General features: G+C 47.9%; 1 protein-coding gene across 1 annotated transcript in view; it reads right to left on the minus strand.

Moving 5' to 3' along the window:
* ABCB7 (ATP binding cassette subfamily B member 7) overlaps positions 1–22,342 on the minus strand; it is a 130,465-nt gene extending 108,123 nt beyond the window's left edge. The window contains exon 1 of the mRNA XM_067471682.1: positions 22,226–22,342. Within this exon, the coding sequence (XP_067327783.1) occupies positions 22,226–22,306 (81 nt within the window). The 5' untranslated portion in view covers positions 22,307–22,342. The remainder of the gene's footprint in view (positions 1–22,225) is intronic.
* Positions 22,343–23,322: the final 980 nt, after the last annotated feature.

The following is a 23,322-nucleotide window of genomic DNA, read 5'->3' on the forward strand; positions in this document are numbered from 1 at the left end:
ACAGAGAGGTCAACCCTTCTGTTTAAGGAGCTCCATTGGCTGCCGTTCATTTACCGGTCCCAATATAGGGTGTAGATGCTTACCTACAAAGCCCTAAATGGTTTGGGACCCGCCTACCTGCGTGACCGCATTTCGGTGTACAAACCCACACAATCTTTTTGATCTTCCGGGGAGGCCCTGCTCGCGATCCCACCTGCATCGCAAGCGCAATTGGTGGGGGCAAGGGACAGGGCCTTCTCTGTGGTGGCCCCTCAACTCTGGAACTCACTCCCCAAGGATATCAGGCAGTCTTTAGGAGGAGCTTGAAGACATGGCTGTTTCAGTGTGCCTTCCCAGAATAGGAAACTACAAGCACTTTGTCCCAAATGCACTTTACTAGAGATTTAGGTATGTCCGCATACCCTACCTATTCGGCAAATACCTATCCATTTTACCTGGTCATGCCCAGCTTTTTAAAAATTTTAACCATTACATTTAGCCCTGACATTGGATTTAATTGTGTCGTGTTTATTGTTAATGTTTACTGTTTGATTTTTATTTACTCCTGTATTGTTGTTGTCTTTTATTGTTGTATTGGGTCTTGGCCTATTGTAAGCCGCACCGAGTCCTTTGGGAGATGGTAGCGGGGTATAAATAAAGGATTATTATTATTATTATTATTATTATTATTATTATTATTATTCGGCCTTGCGACTGACGAGGAGGACCTCTGTCTTGTCTGGATTCAACTTCAATTTCTATAGTCTTTATATACTTCCTGCTTGGGCTTTTGAACCAGAAGGGCAAATCAAGTCATGAAGAATGTCATACAGGACAAAAGGTACAAAATTCCTGATTTTGGAAAGCTCAGAGCCTAAGTAAAGACGTGTCTACATTGCACATCTGATCCCTAATCCATCTGATCCCTAACCCATCTAAAACAGAGATGTGTTTTTCACCTTAAGAACAGACAAGCATACCGAGCCCTGAGGATTACCTGGGAAGGAATCCCGCTGGAGCATTGCAGCGCACCCAAATACCTGGGAGTCACCCTGGACCGTGCCCTGACCTACAAGAATCACTGCCTGAACATCAAGCAAAAAGTGGGCGCTAGAAACAACATCATACGAAAGCTGACTGGCACAACCTGGGGATCACAACCAGACACAGTGAAGACATCTGCCCTTGCGCTGTGCTACTCTGCTGCTGAGTACGCATGCCCAGTGTGGAACACATCTCACCAACTAAAACAGTAGATGTGGCTCTTAATGAGACATGCCGCAATATCACGGGGTGCTTGCGCCCTACACCACTGGAGAAATTACACTGCTTAGCTGGTATTGCACCACCTGACATCCGCCGGGAAGTAGCAGCCAATAGTGAAAGGACCAAGGCAGAGACATCTCCAGCTCATCCCCTGTTTGGGTATCAGCCAGCACGTCAACATCTTAAATCAAGACATAGTTTTCTTAGATCTACAGAGACACCTGCGGGAACACCCCAGCAAGCGAGAGTCCAAAAGTGGCCGGCTCAAACCCAGCACCTCAATCCATGGGTGATACCAGATGAGGGACTCCCCCCTGGGCACACAGAAGACTGGGCGACTTGGAAGGCGCTGAACAGATTGCGCTCTGGCACCACGAGATGCAGAGCCAACCTTCAGAAATGGGGCTATAGGGTGGAATCCTCGGCATGCGAGTGTAGAGAAGAGCAAACCACTGACCACCTGCTGCAATGCACCCTGAGCCCTGCCACATGCACAAGGGAGGACCTTCTTGCGGCAACACCAGAAGCACTCCAAGGGGCCAGAGACTGGTCAAAGGACATTTAACCAACTACCAAATTTGCAAAGTCTGTGGGTTTTTTTCTTTTTCTTTTTAATCTGTGTGTTTGCTTTGCTCTGCTAGAACTGTAATACAATGATATGGTTGCTGATGACACGGTAAATAAATAAATATCTGTTTTCTATATTTTTAAAATGACTTCTAGCTTGTTTACATCTGGTTTTAATTGTGTTTACCTTTTGTTTTCATAGTCGTTTACTTGTACTGTATATTTAAATGGATGTAAGAATGTCATGATAAGAGTTAAACAAATAATAACAGATCCCCTCCTGATCAGAACAGGAAAAACACCAAACGCTTGATGCAAGGTTTGAGCAATGTTGACGCTCATAGATTTGCAACTGCTCTGCACTTGGCGTTATCTGCTGAGTGCAGCCCAACTCCTTTGAGCCTCTCCCCATTCAACTTTGAAACTATTCCTTGTTTAAGAAGCTATGCAACCCCAGGTCTTTTAACCAGTAATGTAAGAGGGACTAAGTAGCAACTTTCACTAAATCTAAACATAAGTAATTAGTAAGAAGGTAGTTGTGCATTATGTCTAATAATTTACCCAGAATCTTACTGATCATAGGCAATAGTCATAATGCTCTAGATCAGGGGTTCCCAAACTACGGTCCGCGGGCCGTATGCGACCCGCCGAGGGCATTTCTCCGGCCCCACGTGGCATGGCCTGGCCTGGCCACGCCCACCCGCTGCCGCTCCGCCAATAGCGGCCGGGAACCCTCTGCCTTCCAGGTGAGAAGCCTCCCAGGTGGGTCCTTGGAGACCAGAGTGGCCGGAGCAGAGGGTTCCCAGCTGCTATTGGCGGAGCAGCAGCGGGTGGGCGTGGCCAGGGAACGGCGGTGCTCCCTGGCCACGCCCACCCGGTGCCGCTCCGCCAATAGCAGCTGGGAACCCTCTGCTCCGTTCGCTCTGCTTGTGTGGGAGGACCCACCTGGGAGGCTTCTCACCTGGGAGGCAGAGGGTTCCCGGCTGCTGTTGGCGGAGCGACACCGGGTGGGCGTGGCCAGGGAACAGCGGTGCTCCCTGGCCACGCCCACCCGGTGCCGCTCCGCCAATAGCGGCCGGGAACCCTCTGCTCCGGCCACTCTGCTCTCCGCGGCCACAAGGAGCCTCCCACTCCACTCCTAGCCGCGCCGGGAGGACAAGACCCACAGCGCCGCACTGAAAAGGTTTGAAACATTTGGGCACATCAATAATTATTATTATTATTATTATTATTATTATTATTATCGGTGGCAAGTTTGGTCCAGATCCATCATTGTATAAGTTCACAGCAATCTCTGGATTCTATTTCCCCCAAACTCCACCAGTGTTCACATTTGGGCATATGGAATATCAGTGCCAAGTTTGGTCCAGATCTATCATTGTTTGTGTCCACAATGATCTCTGAATGTAGGTGAACTACAACTCCAAAACCAAAGGACACTGCCCACCAAACCCTTCCACTATTTTCAGTTGGTCATGGGAGAAATGTGTGCCAAGTTTGGTTCAATTCCATCGTTGGTGGGGTTCAGAATGCTCTTTGATTGTAGGTGAATTATAAATCCCAGCAACTACAACTCCCAAATGTCAAGATTCTATTTTCCCCCAAACTCCAACAGTGTTCACATTTGGGCATATTGAGTATTTATGCCAAGTTTGATCCCGATCCATCATTGTTTGTGTCCACAATGATCTCTGAATGTAGGTGAACTACAACTCCAAAACCAAAGGACACTCCCCACCAAACCCTTCCACTATTTTCAGTTGGTAATGGGAGAAATGTGTGCCAAGTTTGGTTCAATTCCATCGTTGGTGGGGTTCAGAATACTCTTTGATTGTAGGTGAACTATAAATCCCAGCAACTACAACTCCCAAATGACAAAAATAATTTTTTTTGATTGAAGGACATACATTGGGTTGTTAGGAGTCTTGTGTCTAAAATTGGTGTCAATTCGTCCAGTGGTTTTTGAGTTCTGTTAATCCCACAAACAAACATTACATTTTTATTTATATAGAAGTGTGGGTCTAGGAGACTAGGACGCAATGGAACGATGGCTTCAAACTACAAGAGAGGAGATTCCATCTGAACATGAGGAAGAACTTCCTGACTGTGAGAGCCGTTCAGCAGTGGAACTCTCTGCCCCGGAGTGTGGTGGAGGCTCCTTCTTTGGAAGCTTTGAAACAGAGGCTGGATGGCCATCTGTCGGGGGTGATTTGAATGCAATATTCCTGCTTCTTGGCAGAATGGGGTTGGACTGGATGGCCCAGGAGGTCTCTTCCAACTCTTTGATTCTAGGATTCTATGAAAAGCTTCAACCCTTAAGACTTTCCGGGGCGAAATAGTCTTAAGAGCATCCAAGACTTTCCGGGGGTAAACAGTCTTAAGAGTCTCCAAAGATTTCCAGGTAAACAGTCCTAAATACCAAAGAATTCCAGCTAGAGAACATCTAAGCCTTTACTGGTAGGTCCACTCAGCGTTCGAGACGCAGTTCGACCCGGTAGCGGAGCCCACATCAGCAAGGGTTAGATTACAGTCAGCCTGGGAGAAGTGAAAAAGGGGATTTTCCATTTAAAGTAAAGAAGAAGTTATTGAAGACAGTTGCCTGTCCTTCGTGGGCAAGATTAGGAAGTCACCAGGGGTGATTTGAATGCAATATTCCTGCTTCTTGGCAGAATGGGGTTGGACTGGATGGCCCATGAGGTCTCTTCCAACTCTTTGATTCTATGATTCTATGAAAAGCTTCAACCCTTAAGACCCGTCGCAAATTAGGTTCCTGCGGGAGAAAACCTTGCTAGCACGTCCCTGACGTCACGAGACTCCGCCTCTCGCCCCGCCCCTTTCTCCGTGCGAGAGTGGTTTTTCCTTTGCTAGGGCAGCATTGCCAGCGTACTCTCTCAGTTGGCAGAATTCAACTGAGAGAAAATGCGGGCAATGCTGCCCTAGCAAAGGAAAAACCACGCTAGCAAAGAGAAAGGGGCGGAGAAAGGGGCGGGGCGAGAGGCGCAGGCTCATGACGTCAGGGACGTGCTAGCAAGGTTTTCTCCCGCAGGAACCTAGTTTGCGGCGGCTCTAAGACTTTCCGGGGGGAAACAGTCTTAAGAGCATCCAAGACTTTCCGGGGGTAAACAGTCTTAAGAGTCTCCAAAGATTTCCAGGTAAACAGTCCTAAATACCAAAGAATTCCAGCTGGAGAACATCTAAGCCTTTACTGGTAGGTCCACTCAGCGTTCGAGACGCAGTTCGACCCGGTAGCGGAGCCCACATCTGCAAGGGTTAGATTACAGTCAGCCTGGGAGAAGTGAAAAAGGGGATTTTCCATTTAAAGTAAAGAAGAAGTTATTGAAGACAGTTGCCTGTCCTTCGTGGGCAAGATTAGGAAGTCACCAGGGGTGATTTGAATGCAATATTCCTGCTTCTTGGCAGAATGGGGTTGGACTGGATGGCCCAGGAGGTCTCTTCCAACTCTTTGATTCTATGATTCTATGAAAAGCTTCAACCCTTAAGACCCGTCGCAAACTAGGTTCCTGCGGGAGAAAAACTTGCTAGCACGTCCCTGACGTCACGAGACTCTGCCTCTCGCCCCGCCCCTTTCTCCGTGCGAGAGTGGTTTTTCCTTTGCTAGGGCAGCATTGCCAGCGTACTCTCTCAGTTGGCAGAATTCAACTGAGAGAAAATGCGGGCAATGCTACCCTAGCAAAGGAAAAACCACGCTGGCAAAGAGAAAGGGGCGGAGAAAGGGGCGGGGCGAGAGGCGCAAGCTCATGACGTCAGGGACGTGCTAGCAAGGTTTTCTCCCGCAGGAACCTAGTTTGCGGCGGCTCTAAGACTTTCCGGGGGGAAACAGTCTTAAGAGCATCCAAGACTTTCCGGGGGTAAACAGTCTTAAGAGTCTCCAAAGATTTCCAGGTAAACAGTCCTAAATACCAAAGAATTCCAGCTGGAGAACATCTAAGCCTTTACTGGTAGGTCCACTCAGCGTTCGAGACGCAGTTCGACCCGGTAGCGGAGCCCACATCTGCAAGGGTTAGATTACAGTCAGCCTGGGAGAAGTGAAAAAGGGGATTTTCCATTTAAAGTAAAGAAGAAGTTATTGAAGACAGTTGCCTGTCCTTCGTGGGCAAGATTAGGAAGTCACCAGGGGTGATTTGAATGCAATATTCCTGCTTCTTGGCAGAATGGGGTTGGACTGGATGGCCCAGGAGGTCTCTTCCAACTCTTTGATTCTATGATTCTATGAAAAGCTTCAACCCTTAAGACCCGTCGCAAACTAGGTTCCTGCGGGAGAAAAACTTGCTAGCACGTCCCTGACGTCACGAGACTCTGCCTCTCGCCCCGCCCCTTTCTCCGTGCGAGAGTGGTTTTTCCTTTGCTAGGGCAGCATTGCCAGCGTACTCTCTCAGTTGGCAGAATTCAACTGAGAGAAAATGCGGGCAATGCTACCCTAGCAAAGGAAAAACCACGCTGGCAAAGAGAAAGGGGCGGAGAAAGGGGCGGGGCGAGAGGCGCAAGCTCATGACGTCAGGGACGTGCTAGCAAGGTTTTCTCCCGCAGGAACCTAGTTTGCGGCGGCTCTAAGACTTTCCGGGGGGAAACAGTCTTAAGAGCATCCAAGACTTTCCGGGGGTAAACAGTCTTAAGAGTCTCCAAAGATTTCCAGGTAAACAGTCCTAAATACCAAAGAATTCCAGCTGGAGAATATCTAAACCTTTACTGGTAGGTCCACTCGGCGTTTGAGACGCAGTTCGACCCGGTAGCGGAGCCCACATCAGCAAGGGTTAGATTACAGTCAGCCTGGGAGAACTTAAAAAGGGGATTTTTCATTTAAAGTAAAGAAGAAGTTATTGAAGACAGATGCCTGTCCTTTGTGGGCAAGATTAGGAAGTCACCAGGGGTGATTTGAATGCAATATTCCTTCTTCTTGGCAGAATGGGGTTGGACTGGATGGCCCAGGAGGTCTCTTCCAACTCTTTGATTCTAGGATTCTAAAGCAAAAGGCCTAGAACATATAGTAAAACCAAAAGAAATTCTAACACAGATGGCATAACACTGACAGCTAACAATGAGTAATAATTACTTCTTGGTTGGTTGTTAATGCATCAAATTAGTTTCAACTTATGGCAGCAATACAAATGAGATGTGGGGGGAATCTATAGTGTGCTATTACTAGTCACTCATATCTTGCTATAAATATAAATGATTAATCTTTCCTTTCCAAATGAAAGGTATGCATTAAATGCCATCCATATAATTAAAGTTGAATATAATTAGATGTCAAACAGATTCCTAGCAGGAGGCAAGACACTGTCTCAGCCACAACTGTGAATGTTGACATAAATTGTACTCTTTCTATATCTATCTAATTCTGAATGCATGACTGCTAAAGTGGGCGGAGGATAGAGAGAGAGACAGAAGGATGAAACAAATGGAAAGAATCGACAGATGAAGGAGGGAAAGGTCAACCAGCACTAGAAAAAAAAACAAACAGAATGCTGCAAACTGACCAGACTGTAATTGCAATGAAAAGCAACTGATTTTGTCATTTGGGAGTTGTAGTTGCTGGGATTTATAGTTCACCTACAAGCAAAGAGCATTCTGAATTCCACCAACAATGGAACTGAACCATATTTGGCACACAGAACTCCCATCACCGACAGAAAATACTAGAAAGGTTTGGTGGGCATTGGTCTTGCGTTTTGGGAGTTGTAGTTGCTGGGATTTATAGTTCACCTACAAGCAAAGAGCATTATGAATTCCACCAAAAATGGAACTGAACCATATTTGGCACACAGAACTCCCATCACCGACAGAAAATACTAGAAAGGTTTGGTGGGCATTGGTCTTGCATTTTGGGAGTTGTAGTTACTGGGATTTATAGTTCACCAACAATCAAAGAGCATCCTGAATTCCACCAACAATAGAACTGAATCAAACTTGGTACACAAAACTCCCATGACCAACGGAAAAGACTAGAAAGGTTTGGTAGGCATTGGTCTTGAGTTTTGGGAGTTGTAGTTTATCTGCATCCAGACTATGGATTCAATCAATGATGGATCTGAACCAAACTTGGTACAAATATTCATTATGCCCAAATTTGAATGTTGGTGGGGTTGGAGGGGGATTGATTTTGTCATTTGGGAGTTGTAGTTTCTGGGATTTATAGTTCACTCACAACCAAAGAGCACCCTGAACTCCACCAATGCCTCGAGAACATGGCCATATGGCCCGAAAAATCCCACAAGAACCTAGTGATTCCAGCCATGAAAGCCTTCGACAATACATTAAATACTGGAAGAGTTTGATGGGCATTGACCTTGAGTATTGGAGTTGTAGTTCACCTACATCAAGAGAGCACTGTGGAATCAAACTTGGCACAACTACTCAGTATGTCCAAATGTGAACACTGGTGGAGTTTGGGGGAAATAGACCTTGACATTTAGGAGTTGTAGTTGCTGGGATTTCTAGTTCACCTACAATCAAAGAGCATTCTGAACCCCACCAACAATTGAATTGAACCAAACTTCCCACACAAAATCTCCATGACCAACAGGAAATACTGGAGGGATTCAGGAGGAACTGACAGTGATTTAGGGGAGATGTAGTTCACCTATTTATTTATTTATTTATGAATTTATATGCCGCCCTTCTCCCCCTGAAGGGGGGAGAATACACACACATACAATATGTATATATATTTACAATATTGGTGGGGTTGGAGGGGGATTGATTTTGTCATTTGGGAGTTGTAGTTTCTGGGATTTATAGCTCACCCACAACCAAAGAGCACCCTGAACTCCACCAACAATGGAATTGAATCAAACTTGGCACACAGAACTTCCACGACCAACAGAAAATACAGGGTTTGGTGGGCACTGACCTTGAGTTTTAGAGTTCTTGTTTACCTACAGCCATACTCAAACAATGATACATCTGGATCAAACTTGGCACAAATACTCAACATGATCAAATGTGAACACTGGTGGAATTTGGGGAAAATAGACCTTGACATTTGGGAGTTGTAGTTGCTGGGATGTATAGTTCACCTACAATCAAAGAGCATTCTGAACTCCACCAACAATGGAACTGAATCAAACTTGGTACACAGAACTCCCATGACCAACAGAAAATACTAGAAGGGTTTGGTGGGCATTGGTCTTGAGTTTTGGGAGTTGTAGTTTATCTGCATCCAGACTATGGATTCAATCAATGATGGATCCGAACCAAACTTGGCACAAATACTCAATATGCCCAAATTTGAATATTGGTGGGGTTGGAGGGGGATTGATTTTGTCATTTGGGAGTTGTAGTTTCTGGGATTTATAGTTCACCCACAACCAAAGAGCACCCTGAACTCCACCAACAATGGAATTGAACCAAAGTTGGCACACAAAATTCCCATGACCAACAGAAAATACTGGAAGGGTTTGGTGAGCATTGACCTTGAGTTTGGGAATTGAAGTTCGCCTATATCGAGAGAGCACTCTAGACTCCAACAATGATGGATCTGGACTAAACTTGGCACGGATACTCCATATGCCCAAATGTGAACACTCGTGGGGTTTTGGAAAAATAGACCTTGAGATTTGGGAGTTGTACTTGCTGGGATTTATAGTTCACCTACAAGCAAAGAGCATTCTGAATTCCACCAACAATGGAACTGAACCATATTTGGCACACAGAACTCCCATCACCGACAGAAAATACTAGAAAGGTTTGGTGGGCATTGGTCTTGCGTTTTGGGAGTTGTAGTTGCTGGGATTTATAGTTCACCTACAATCAAAGAGCATTCTGAATTCCACCAACAATGGAACTGAAACATATTTGGCACACAGAACTCCCATGACCAACAGAAAATACTAGAAGGTTTTGGTGGGGATTCGCCTTGAGTTTTGGGAGTTGTAGTTTACCTGCATCCAGACTATGGATTCAATCAATAATGGATCTGAAGCAAACTTGGTACAAATATTCATTATGCCCAAATTTGAATATTGGTGGGGTTGGAGGGGGATTGATTTTGTCATTTGGGAGTTGTAGTTTCTGGGATTTATAGTTCACCCAATCAAGGAGCGTTCTGAACCCCAACAATGATAGAATTGGGTCAAACTTCCCACACAGAGACCCCCATGATCAACAGAAAATCCTGTGTTTTCTGATGGTCTTTGGCGACCCCTCTGATACCCCTTCGCGACCCCTCCAGGGGTCCCGACCCCCAGGATAAGAAACACTGATATACGGAGATGCGGTCACGCAGGTAGGCGGGTCCCAAACCATTTAGGACAGTGGTTCTCAACCTTCCCAATGCCGTGACCCCTTAATACAGTGCCTCATGTTGCAGTGACCCCCAACCATAAAATTATTTTCGTTGCTACTTCATAACTGTAATATCACTACTGTTAGGAATCATAATGTAAATATCTGATATGCAGGATGCACTTTCATTCACTGGATGAAGGTTGGCACAAATACCCAATAAACCCAAATTTGAATACTGGTGAGGTTGGGTGGGATTGCTTTTTAGTCATTTGGGAGTTGTAGTTGCAGGGATTTATAGTTTATCTACAACCAAAGAGCATTTTTAACTCTGCCAACAATGGAATTGAACCAAACTTGGCACACAGAACACCCATGACCAACAGAAAATACTGGAAGGGTTTGGTGGGCATTGACCTTGAGTTTTGGAGTTATAGTTCACCTACATCTAGAGAGCACTGTGGACATCAACAATGATAGGTCTGGACCAAACTTGGCACGAATCCTCAATGTGCCCATATGTGAACACTGGTGGAGTTTAGAGAAAATAGACCTTGACATTTGAGCATTGAAGTTGCTGGGATTTATAGTTCACCTACAATCAAAGAGCATTCCGAACCCCACCAATGATAGAATTGGACCAACTTCCCACACAGAACCCCCATGACCAGTAGAAAATACTGTGTTTTCTAATGGTCTTTGTTAACCCCTCTGACAACCCCTCGCGACCCCCCCCCCAGGGGTCCCGACCCCCAGGTTGAGAAACACTGGTTTAGGGCTTTGTAGGTAAGCACCTGCAACTTGAATTGGGACTGGAAAATGAATGGCAGCCAATGGAGCTCCTTGAACATGAGGGTTTAAGGAGCACCAGTTAACAACCTGGCCACTGCTCGTTGGATCAGTTGGAATTTCCGGGCCTTTTTCAAGGGCAGCCCCAGGTAGAGCGCATTACAGTAGTCCAATCTGGAAGTGACTTTGGAAATGGAACACCCTTTTCTATTGTCGTGACCCACAGAACACAGAATGTCTTAAACAGCAGTTGAGGTGCAAAATAGTAGTATTTTAATGCAAAACAAACTAAATGAGGCACTTTAAGAGTCAGTGCAAACAGTTCAAAGGATGTTTTCAAACAGGAACACAAAATGCTAGATAAGCAGGCTTGAATTGCAGCCAAGAAATAACAAGAGATACGATGAACTAGGAGCAGAATACAAAACAAAACAGTCTTTAAGGGTTGCAAGGCATGGAGCAAAATCCGTTAGGCAAACGCGTAGTCAGTCAGTTCCAAGGGTCAAGAAGCCAGATGTACACTCACGAGCAAAGGTTCTAAGGTCCGGAGAACGGCAGGGAAAACAGGATACTGGGAATCCAAAACAAGATTAGGCAGAGAACAACACGAAACAACACTTTGTCGTCTGCAAAGGAATAGGTCCCAGAGTGCTCATTTTATTCACTATCAGAAGAATGAGATTCATTGCTTGCATCTGATTCTGCTCCCACAGCTGAAGCATCTACACCATGCCAAGCCTGCCACGTTTGCTCTAGTGCCTGATCCTGCCAATCAGTACTCTCATTCCCATTATCCCTAAAACCTTCAAAATCATCACTTGATGTTGCTTGATTGCAAATGTCTCTAATGTTCTGAACCAGAGTCCAGTCTACAGCCTCCTCCAACTCATCCTCACTATCACTGGAGTTATCTGCTGTGTCTCTAAGCCTCTTAGACATAGTGTCACTCTCACTGCCAGAATCACTAGCCACTCTCTTCACTCCCCTGTAATCTGCTTCCATAGCCTCCTCTGGCCTGAATCCTGCAAAGTCTTCTTCATCACTGGGAGCCAGAAAGATGTCACGAATACGTTTCAGCTGGCGCTGATTCTCCTCTGTTTCTGCATCACTCCTTCTTCTTCTCCTACTACTAGTAGTAGGTATGGTGTCAGAATGCTGACTCACAACATCTATATAGTTCTGGCTTTAAGAGAACCTCCAACAGACTTCAGAAAGAGCTTTCCTACTTTAAAAACACCAATATATTCTACTATGTGTAGTAGTCAAGAGAGAAAGTTGGCAACGTTGGAGCGTGCAAGCCACTTTTCAGTCTATTCTGGAGATCACGGTTCAAGCAACCACCTTTAACACCTGAGTCAGGTAATGACTGCATTGCCAAGGTCTTTTTCAAATCAAAACAAAGACAAAAAAAACCCAAGCTTATTATCTTTACAATTATGAGAGGGAAAATGTAATGTCACCTTCAAAGGAAGCAAGGCCAACACAACATAGAAGGCATTTAGAGAGCAGAGATGCTTGAGCAATGCATCTATATCTCTCTATCTCTCTATCTATCTATCAATGCTTTGTGCATAATGAGTACCTTAAAAACAAAAGAACCAATGAGCGAAATCACACCAAATTTGGCAACAAAACGTCTCACAACACAAGGAGTGACCATCACTCAAAAAATTATGATTTTGTCATTTGGGAGTTTCAGTTACTGGGATTTATAGTTCACCCACAACCAAAGAGCACCCTGAACTCCACCAACAATGGAATTGAATCAAACTTGGCACACAGAACTCCCACAACATTCTGAACTCCACCAACGATGGAATTGAACACAGAACATGGCACACAGAACTTCCATGACCAACAGAAAATATTGGAATGGTTTGGTGGGCATTGACCTTGACTTTGGGAGTTGTAGTTCACCTATATCCAGAGAGCACTGTGGACTCAAACAATGATGGATCTGGACCAAACTTGGCACAAGCACTCAATACACCCACATATGAACACAGATGGAGTTTGGGGGAAATAGACCTTGACATTTGGGAGTTGGAGTTACTTGGATTTATAGTTCACCTACAATCAAGGAGCATTCTGAACCCCACCAATGATGGAATTGAACCAAACTTGGCACACAGAACTCCCATGATCAACAGAAAATACTGGAAGGGTTGGGTGGGCAGTGTCCTTTGGTTTTGGAGTTGTAGTTCACCTACATCCAGAGATCACTGTGGACACAAACAATGATGGATCTGGACCAAACTCTACACAAATACTCAATATGCCCAAATATGAACACTGGTGGAGTTTGGGGAAAATAGAATCTTGACATTTGGGAGTTGGAGTTGCTGGGATTTATAGTTCACCTACAATCAAAGAGCATTCTGAACCCCACCAATGATGGAATTGGGCCAAACTTGGCACACAGTTCTCCCATGACCAATAGAAAATACTGGAAGGGTTTGGTGGGCAGTGTCCTTTGGTTTTGGAGTTGTAGTTCACCTACATCCAGAGATCACTGTGGACACAAACAATGATGGATCTAGACCAAACTCTACACAAATATTCAATATGTCCAAATATGAGCACTGGTGGAGTTTGGGGAAAATAGAATCTTGACATTTTGGAGTTGGAGTTGCTGGGATTTATAGTTCACCTACAATCACAGAGCATTCTGAACCCCACCAAGGATAGAATTGGGCCAAACCTCCCACACAGGACCCCCATGTGGGCCACAGCAACGCGTGGCTGGGGATGGCTAGTTCATTGTTATTGATCTGGCTGCCGCCCATTGGACTAGCTGAAGTTTCCGAACCATCTTCAAAGGCAGTCCTACACAGAGTGCATTGCAGTAATCTATTCAAGATGTAACTAGAGCATAGATGACCATAGCCAGATCAGACTTCCCAAGGTACAGGCGCAGCTAGTACACGAGTTTTAGTTGTGCAAAAGCTCCCCTGGCCACCGCCGAAACCTAGGGTTCCAGACTCAGCGATGAGTCCAGGATCACACCCAAGCTGCGAACCTGCGAACCAGGGGGAGTGTAACCCCATCCAACACAGGCTGTAACCCTATGTCCTGTTCGGCCTTGCGACTGACCAGGAGGACCCCAATTACGCTCCATCCACGGCATTCTCTGCATACAACCCCATTCATTCGACTGACTCATCTGGTTCCCAATGTGTGTATAATTATACTACTTGTCTCCTAGCAGAGGATCCATCCAGACATCAAGGCAAAACATCCCTGGGTTGCATCCAGGCTCAGTCATACACTCACTCATAGATGTGCTCACACAATGTGCACATCCAGATATGACTAAGGGCCCTTCCACATACTTTACTCATTTTGGTAGGAAAGTGAAGGGGCAGAGCTGTTGCTTTCAGCTCATACATCTGGAAACGGCTGCTGTATTGTCTTTGGAACTTTCCATGAACTTTGTACCGCAGAGAATGTCATATATTCGTGTCCTAGGGCCTTTCCACACAGCTCTATATTCCAGAATATCAAGGCAGAAAATTCCACAATATCTGCTTTGACTTGGTTATCCAAGTCTACGCCGCCATACTAACTTACCGTATATACTCGAGTATAAGCCGACCCGAACATAAGCCGAAGCACCTAATTTTACCACAAAAACTGGGAAAACATATTGACTCGAGTATAAGCCGAGGGTGGGAAATGCAGCCGCTACAGGTAAATTTAAAAAAAATAGATACCAATAAAATTATATTAATTGACGCACGTTGGTGGACAGGAAAAGCATCTGCTTGTCCAGTTTTATTGGATTCTTTTCAATTGGTTCAGCTTGAGGATGTGGACAGGATCCTTGGAGAGGTGCGACCCACCACATGCATCCTAGACATCTGTCCATCCTGGCTGATCAAGGAAGCCAGAGGGGGTTTGGCGGAGTGGGTGAAGGTGATGGTTAGTGCCTCCTTACAGGAAGGAAAATTTCCAGCGAGCTTAAAACAAGCTATTATAAAACCGCTGTTGAAGAAACCATCACTGGATCCCACTCAATTCGACAACTATCGGCCAGTTTCCAATCTCCCCTACTTGGGCAAAGTCATGGATCGTGTGGTGGCAACACAACTCCAGGGGTTTCTGGTAGACACTGATTATCTGGATCCGGCACAGTCTGGCTTTAGGCCGGGACATGGAACGGAGACAGCCTTGGTCGCCTTGGTAGATGATCTTCGCCGGGAGCTGGACAGGGGGAGTGTGTCCCTGTTAGTTCTGCTGGACCTCTCAGCGGCCTTCGATACCGTCGATCACGGTATCCTTCTGGAACGCTTCATAGATATGGGACTTGGGGGTACTGCTTTGCAGTGGCTCCAGTCCTTTCTTGAGGGACGGTCCCAGAAGGTGTTATTGGGTGACAGCTGTTCGACCCCACAACCGTTGTTGTGTGGAGTCCCACAGGGTTCAATTCTGTCCCCAATGTTATTTAACATCTACATGAAGCCGTTGGGAGAGATCATTCGGAGTTTCGGAATGAGATGCTATCTCTACGCAGATGATGTCCAAATCTGTCACTCCTTCCCACCTGTCACCAGGGAGGCTGTCCAGACCTTGAATCGGTGTCTAGCTGCTGTGTCGGACTGGATGAGAGCTAACAAATTGAAATTGAATCCAGACAAGACAGAGGTCCTACTGGTCAGTCGTAAGGCCGAACAGGTTATAGGGTTACAGCCTGTGTTAGACGGGGTCACACTCCCCCTGAAGACGCAGGTTCGCAGCTTGGGAGTGATCCTGGACTCATCGCTGAGCCTGGAACCTCAGGTCTCGGCGGTGGCCGGGAGAGCTTTCGCACAATTAAAACTTGTGCGCCAGCTGCGCCCGTACCTTGGGAAGTCAGATCTGGCCACAGTGGTCCACGCTCTTGTCACATCCCGGTTGGATTACTGCAACGCACTCTACGTGGGGTTGCCTTTGAAGACTGCTCGGAAACTACAACTAGTCCAGCGAGAAGCAGCCAGATTGCTCACCAGAGCGACGTACAGGGAGCACACCACCCCCCTGTTACATCAGCTCCACTGGCTGCCGATCCAATTCCGAGCACAATTCAAAGTGCTGGTTTTAACCTACAAAACCCTATACGGTTCCGGTCCAGAGTATTTGTCCGAACGGATCTCCCTCTACATCCCACCTCGAAATTTAAGATCGTCCGGGGAGGCCCTGCTCTCGACTCCGCCACTATCACAAGTGAGGTTGACGGGGACGAGGAGCAGGGCCTTCTCAGTGGTGGCCCCTCACCTGTGGAACTCACTCCCCGGGGATATTAGATCAGCGACCTCCCTTCTGACGTTCAGGAAAAAACTGAAGACCTGGATATGGGACCAAGCTTTTCGACATGCTGGCAGCTAAAGGAAGATCTGACGACAAACATGGATGAATGGAATGGAATGGATACACGGAACTCTGAACACTGAGCATGAGATTGTTTTGTTATTTTATTATGTACTAATGTTTTTAACTTAACTGTCTAAATTGTTGTAGGTATCGTTTGTTATTGATTCAGGCATCGAATTGTGCCGTTGTTTGTAAGCCGCCCTGAGTCCCCCCTCGGGGGTGAGAAAGGCTGGGTATAAGTAATTGAAATAAATAAATAAATAAATAAATAAGAGATTGAAAGACAGGCTTAAATCCAACCTTAACAACTGTGGCATAGACATCGAGAACTGGGAAGCCCTGGCCCTTAAGCACTCGAACTGGAGGTCAGCCGTGACCAGCAGTGCTGCAGAATTTGAAGAGGACTTGTGACTTCAGGATGAGTGCAACCCCGTCCACACAGGTTGCCACCCTATACCCCAATCTGGTGTACGATTGACCAGGAGGACCTCTGTCTTGTCGGGATTGATCTTCAGCCTGTTCTTCCTCATCCAGAGAGCCACAGCGGCCAGGCACTCGTCCAGCACTCGAGGGGCTTCCTTGGAATTAGGTGGAAAGGAGTAGTAGAGTTGTGTGTCATCTGCGTAGAGGTGGCACCTAACTCCAAAACTCTGGATGACCTCTCCCAGCGGTTTCATGTAGATGTTAAAAAGCATGGGAGACAGAATAGAGCCTTGCGGGACCCCACAGGTCAAAGGCCAGGGGTCTGAGCAGGGTTTTGGGTTTGTTTGTTTTTTGTCGTATCAGGTGTCGCTTCTGGTGTGAGAGAATTGGCTGTCTGCAAGGACGTTGCCCAGGGGACGCCCAGATGATTTGATGTTTTATCATCCTTGTGGGAGGCTTCTCTCATGTCCCCACATGAGGAGCTGGAGCTGATAGAGGGAGCTCATCTGCCTCTCCCCGGATTCGAACCTGCAACCTGTTGGTCTTCAATCCTGTCGGCACAGGGCTTTAACCCACTGCGCCACTGGGGGCTCCTCGTCTGAGCAGGTGTCTCCCAGCTTCACCAACTGGGATCAACCCTCCAGGAAGGAACGGAGCCACGACAATGCTGATCCCCCAAGGCCCATCCCGGAGTGTCGTCCCAGAAGGATACCATGATTGATGGTATCGAAAGTCGCTGAGATGTCCAGGAGAACCAACAGGGTCACACTCCACGTGTCCAGCTCCCTACGGAGATCATCCACCAAGGCGACCAAAGCCATCTCGGTGCCAAGGCCAGGCCTGAAGCCAGACTGTGACTGGTCCAGATAGTTGATGTCATCCAGAAATCCCTGGAGCTGAGAGGCGACCACCTGCTCCAGCACCTTGCCCAGAAAAGGGAGGTTGGAGATCGGTCTGTAGTTGTTCAGCACCGTGGAGTCAAGGGATGTCTTTTTCAGAAGTGGTTGAACCACAGCCTGTTTTAGTTGAGATGGAAAAATCCCCTGCTCCAACGATGCATTAATGATCAACATAAACCAATCAACCAACCCATCCCTGGCCGATTTAATTAGCCAAGACGGGCAAGGGTCCAGAGCCGATGTGGTCGCCCTCACATCCCCAAGGACCTCCTTCACGGTCTCAGGAAGAACAAGCCTAAAAGAATCCCACAAAGTTGGACAAGCAGATGCCTCAATTACCTCATCTGGCACTGTGATGAAAGTCCAGCTCAAGGTATATCTGAGCAACTTTGTCTGCAAAATGGTGTGCGAACTCGCAACACCGAGTTGCTGGGTCATCGAAGGTCTCCTCCACCACTGGTGGGTGAAGGAGTTCCCCGACAACCCAGAACAACTCCAATGATTACATTTGGCCCGGCCTTAGTTTTAAATGCGTTGTGGTGTTATTGTTCTAATGTTTATTGTTATTGCTTTAATGTTTATTGTTTTGCTTTATGAGTTTTATTGTTGTATTTGTTATGCTGTTGTTTTATTGAGGGCCTTGGCCTTTTGTAAGCCGCACCGAGTCCTTCGGGAGATGTTAGCAGGGTGTAAATAAAGTTAATGATAAGAAGAAGAACCTGCACCTTGAATTGGGTCCGGAAAATGAATGGCAGCCAGTGGAGTTCCTTAAACAGGAGGGTTGACCTCTCTCTGTAAGGAGCGCTGGTTAACATCCTGGCCGCCGCCTGTTGGACCAGCTGAAATTTCTGAGCCGTTTTCAAGGGCAGCCCCACATAGAGGACATTACAGTAGTCCAATCTAGAGGTGACCAAGGCATGGACCACCCTGGCCAGATCAACCTTTGCGAGGAATGGTCACATTTGGTGCATAAGTCTTAATTGTGCAAAGGCTGTCGCGGCCGACGCCTGAGCCTCAAACTTGAGTGAAGAATCCAGGAGGACACCCAAACTGCGGACCTGTGGTTTCAGGGGGAGTGTAACCCCGTCCAGCACAGGCTGCCATCCTATACCCCGATCTGGTTTTCGATCGACCAGGAGGACCTCTGTCTTGTCGGGATTGATCTTCAGCTTGTTCGTCCTCATCCAGACAGCTACAGCGGCCAGGCACTCGTCCAGCACCCAGAGGGCCTTCCTTGGAGTTAGGTGGAAAAGAGTAGTAGAGTTGCGTGTCATCTGCGTAGAGATGGCACCTAACTCCAAAACTCGGGATGACCTCTCCCAGCGGTTTCATGTAGATGTTAAGAAGCATGGGAGACAGAATGGAGCCTTGCGGGACCCCACAGGTCAAAGGCCAGGGGTCTGAGCAGGTTTTTTTTTTTTTTTTGTCGTATCAGGCGTCGCTTCTGGTATGAGAGAATTGGCCGTCTGCAAGGACGCTGCCCAGAGGACGCCCAGATGATTTGATGTTTTATCATCCTTGTGGGAGGCTTCTCTCATGTCCCCACATGAGGAGCTGGAGCTGATAGAGGAAGCTCATCCGCCTCTCCCCGGATTCGAACCTGCGACCTGTTGGTCTTCAATCCTGCCAGCACAGGGCTTTTACCCACTGCGCCACTGGGGGCTCCACCTCTGAGCAGGTGTCTCCCAGCTTCACCAACTGGGATCAACCCTCCAGGAAGGAACGGAGCCACGACAATGCCGAGCCCCCAAGGCCCATCCCGGAGTGTCGTCCCAGAAGGATACCATGATTGATGGTATCGAAAGCCGCTGAGATGTCCAAGAGAACCAGCAGGGTCACACTCCCCCTGGCCAGTCCTCTACGGAGGTCATCCACCAAGGCGACCAAAGCCGTCTCAGTGCCGTGACCAGGTCTGAAGCCAGATTGCGACTGGTCCAGGTAACTGATGTCATCCAGAACACCCTGGAGCTGAGAGGCGACCACCCGCTCCAGTACCTTGCCCAGAAAAGGGAGGTTGGAGATTGGTCTGTAGTTGTTCAGCACCGTGGAATCAAGGGAAGTCTTTTTCAGGAGTGGTCGAACCACGAAAAGAATCCCACAAAATTGGACAAGCAGGAGCTTCGGTCACCTCCTCTGGCACTGTGATGAAACTGGAGTCCAGCTCAAGGCGTATCTGAGCAACTTTGCCTGCAAAATGGTGTGCGAACTCGCAACACCAAGTTGATGGGTCTTCGAAGGCCTCGTCCATCTCAGGAGGGTGAAGGAGTTCCCCGACAACCCGAAACAACTCCGAAGATCTATTTGATGCAGACGCTATACGGGCAGTCGTGAAGGACTCCTTGGCTACCCGTATAGCCACGGTATATGCCCTAAGAGAGGCAGTAGCCCGTGCTTGGTCATATAATTACATAAGGCCAGGTCGTCAGAGTGAAATCACAATTCATCACCATCTGTCAGTGTGGACAAGAGTTATTGACTCAATCATCAAATGCCATATTCCAAAGCTAAGATTTCATCAGCTTTCTAAAAGTCAGAAGAGAAGGGGCAGATCTAATCTCCAGCAGGAGAGACTTGTAGAGCCAAGTGGCCACCACGGAGAAGGCCCTGTCCCTCGTCCCCACCAGACGCGATTGCGAGGGTGGTGGGACCGAGAGCAGGGCCCCTCCATATATTTTATTTATCTATTTATTTATTATTTGAACTTCTATGCCGCCACTCCCCTGGGGCTTGGAGCAGCTTACAAGAGCAGGCTAAAATTGAACACAATTTGAAAACAATTTAAAAACAGCAATATCAAAGATCAAAGGTCAGTCGAAACAGGTATGTCTTGCATGCCCTGCGGAAAGCTGATAAGTCCCTTCAGGTGGCAGAGTATTCCAGAGCGATGGTGCCACTGCTGTAAAGGCTCTGCGTCTGGTTGCTGTTAGATGCAAGGTCTTGACACTGGGAATTTCCAATACATCTTGGTCCTCAGAACGGAGGGATCTCTGGGGTTGGCAGGGGGTGAGGCGGTCCCTCAGGTACATCGGCCCCAGACCATGCAAGGCCCTAAAGGTGAGTACCATCCCTTTGAAAGTGATCCGGTGCTCAATTGGTAACCAATGCAGCTGCAGGAAGATTGGGGTGATGTGGCATCTCATCGGAATTCCCGCAAGAAGCTGAGCAGCTGCATTTTGTACCAACTTGAGCTTCCGGATCACCGACAGAGGAAGGCCAATGTAGAGGGTGTTACAGTAGTCCAGCCTTGAGATGGCCTGGATCACCGTAGCGAGGTCGTCCCTGGACAGGGAGGGGGCCAGCCGTCTAGCCTGCCGCAGGTGAAAGAAAGAAGGCGGTTCTGCTCACGGTGGAGACGTCAGCAGAGGGTCCAAAAGGACTCCCAGACTCTTGACCAATGATGACGGGCTTAACGCCTTGCCATCCAGGGTAGGCAGCTGGATATCCCCACTGCCCGGTTGGCCCAGCCATAGGATCTCCGTCTTTGCTGGATTCACCCTCAACCTGCTGTAAGATTGGGGTTATGTGGCATCTCATCAGAATTCTCGCGAGAAGTCGAGCAGCAGACTGAAAACCATAACCAAGGTCATAATAACAGCCACCTCTCCACCAAAGTCAACATCGACGCCGAAATACAACACCGCCTGAGCTCTGCAAGTGCAGCATTTTCCCAAATGAAGCAGAGAGTGTTTGAGGACCGGGACATCCGTAGGGATACCAAGGTGCTTGTCTATAAAGCTATTGTCCTCCCAACCCTGCTCTATGCCTGTGAAACGTGGACTGTCTACAGACGTCACATGCAACTCCTGGAATGATTCCATCAGCGCTGCCTCCGGAAAATCCTGCAAATCTCCTGGGAAGACAAGCGGACAAACATCAGTGTGCTGGAAGAAGCAAAGACCACCAGCATTGAAGTGATGCTCCTCCACCATCAACTCCACTGGACCAGCCACGTTGTCCGGATGCCTGACCACCGTCTCCCAAAGCAGTTGCTCTACTCCGAACTTAAGAATGGAAAACGGAACGTTGGTGGACAGGAAAAGAGATTTAAAGATGGGCTCAAAGCCAACCTTAAAAACTCTGGCATAGACACTGAGAACTGGGAAGCCCTGGCCCTTGAGCGCTCCAGCTGGAGGTCAGCTGTGACCAGCAGTGCTGCAGAATTCGAGGAGGCACGAGTGGAGGGTGAAAGAGAGAAATGTGCCAAGAGGAAGGCGCGTGAAGCCAACCCCGACCGGGACCGCCTTCCACCTGGAAACCGATGCCTTCACTGCGGGAGAAGATGCAGAGCAAGAATAGGGCTCCACAGCCACATACGGACCCACAGGGAAACCCATGATGGAAGACCATCTTACTCGTCCAACGAGGGATCGCCTAACATAACGTAACATCTGTTATAGAACTCCAATATACTGATGACAACGTCATCTGTGCACATTCAGAAGGCCTACAAGCCACTCTAAACACCTTCGCAGAAGCATAGGAGAAGTTTGGCCTCTCAAAACCAAACTGCTCTTCCAGGAGTCACCAGCCAATCCCTCTCCAATGCAGGAAGGGCCTCAAGACCTTCCCTGCAGTACAAAGTTGATGGGAAGTTCCCAAAGTAGTGAAGAAGCCTTTTCCCAGATGGAGGAGCCAAAAGCAACAGCTCCGCGCCTTCCCTTTCCTCCCAAAGGGAGTAGCTGTCCTGGCAGGAGTGAAGCCAGCCTTACCTGCTGCTTGGGCCCGGCGCGGAGGACGAGGAGAAGCAGCCTCGGCGGAGGAGCTCTCCTCAGGAGCAACACCGGCGCCATCTTGGCCGGCCAGGCGGAACAGGAAGCTCAAGGCATTGTGGGAGCAAGGAGGACTCAATCGGGGACGGAAGTGGATGGACGCAAGCGTGACGTCATCTGTACACAGTGCGGCCCAGTCCCATGCTTCCCCTGTCACTTCCATAGAGTGGGAGTTTTGATTGGCCGCTCTGAGATTGGCAGCCGAGGCCATCCAATGGGAGGCGCTGTGGCTCTGGGGAGGAGGGGAAAGGGGCTGATCTACAATCCCTTTTGAGTATTTTGATTGGTCGCTCCGAGATTGGCAGGCGTAGCAAACCAATGGGAGGTGTTGCGTCTATGGGGAAAAAAAGGAGGCGGGCCGATGGTGCCGTCTGAGCACTTTCACTAGCTCCTCTGACTAACCAATGGGAGGCACTGCTGCTGTGTAAGAGGGCGGGCTGACGGTGCCTCTTGAAGAGTGCGATTGGCCGCTCCGAGGTTGGCAGCAGAGTTTTATCCAATGGGAAAAAGGGACGAGCCGGTGGTGACTTTTGAAGAGCGTGATTGGCTGCTCTGAGATTGGCAGTCGAGTTTTATCCAATGGGAAAAAGGTGACTTTTGAAGAGCGCGATTGGCCGCTCTGAGATTGGCAGTCGAGTCTTATCCAATAGGAGGTCCTGTGGAAAAAAGGGACGGTCCGGTGGTGCCTTTTGAAGAGAGTGATTGGCCGCTCTGAGATTGGCAGTCGTTTTATCCAATAGGAGGTCCTGTGGAAAAAAGGGACGGACCGGCGGTGCCTTTTGAAGAGTGCGATTGGCCGCCTTGAGATTGGCAGTCGAGTCTTATCCAATGAGAGGCCCTGTGGAAAAACGGTGGTGCCTTTCGGAGAGCGTGATTGGCCGCTCTGAGATTGGCAGGCTCATCTATCCAATGGGAGAGACAGTGGCTGGGGGGAAGGGCAGGCTGAGCAGTTTCATTGGCTCTTCTGAGTCGTCAATAAAGAGGCGGGCCTACTGTTCCTCTTGAGGACTTTTATTGGCCGCCTTGCGATTGGCACT

The sequence above is a fragment of the Anolis sagrei genome, chromosome 10, assembly GCF_037176765.1.
Source record: "Anolis sagrei isolate rAnoSag1 chromosome 10, rAnoSag1.mat, whole genome shotgun sequence".
Lineage (NCBI taxonomy): Eukaryota > Metazoa > Chordata > Lepidosauria > Squamata > Dactyloidae > Anolis > Anolis sagrei.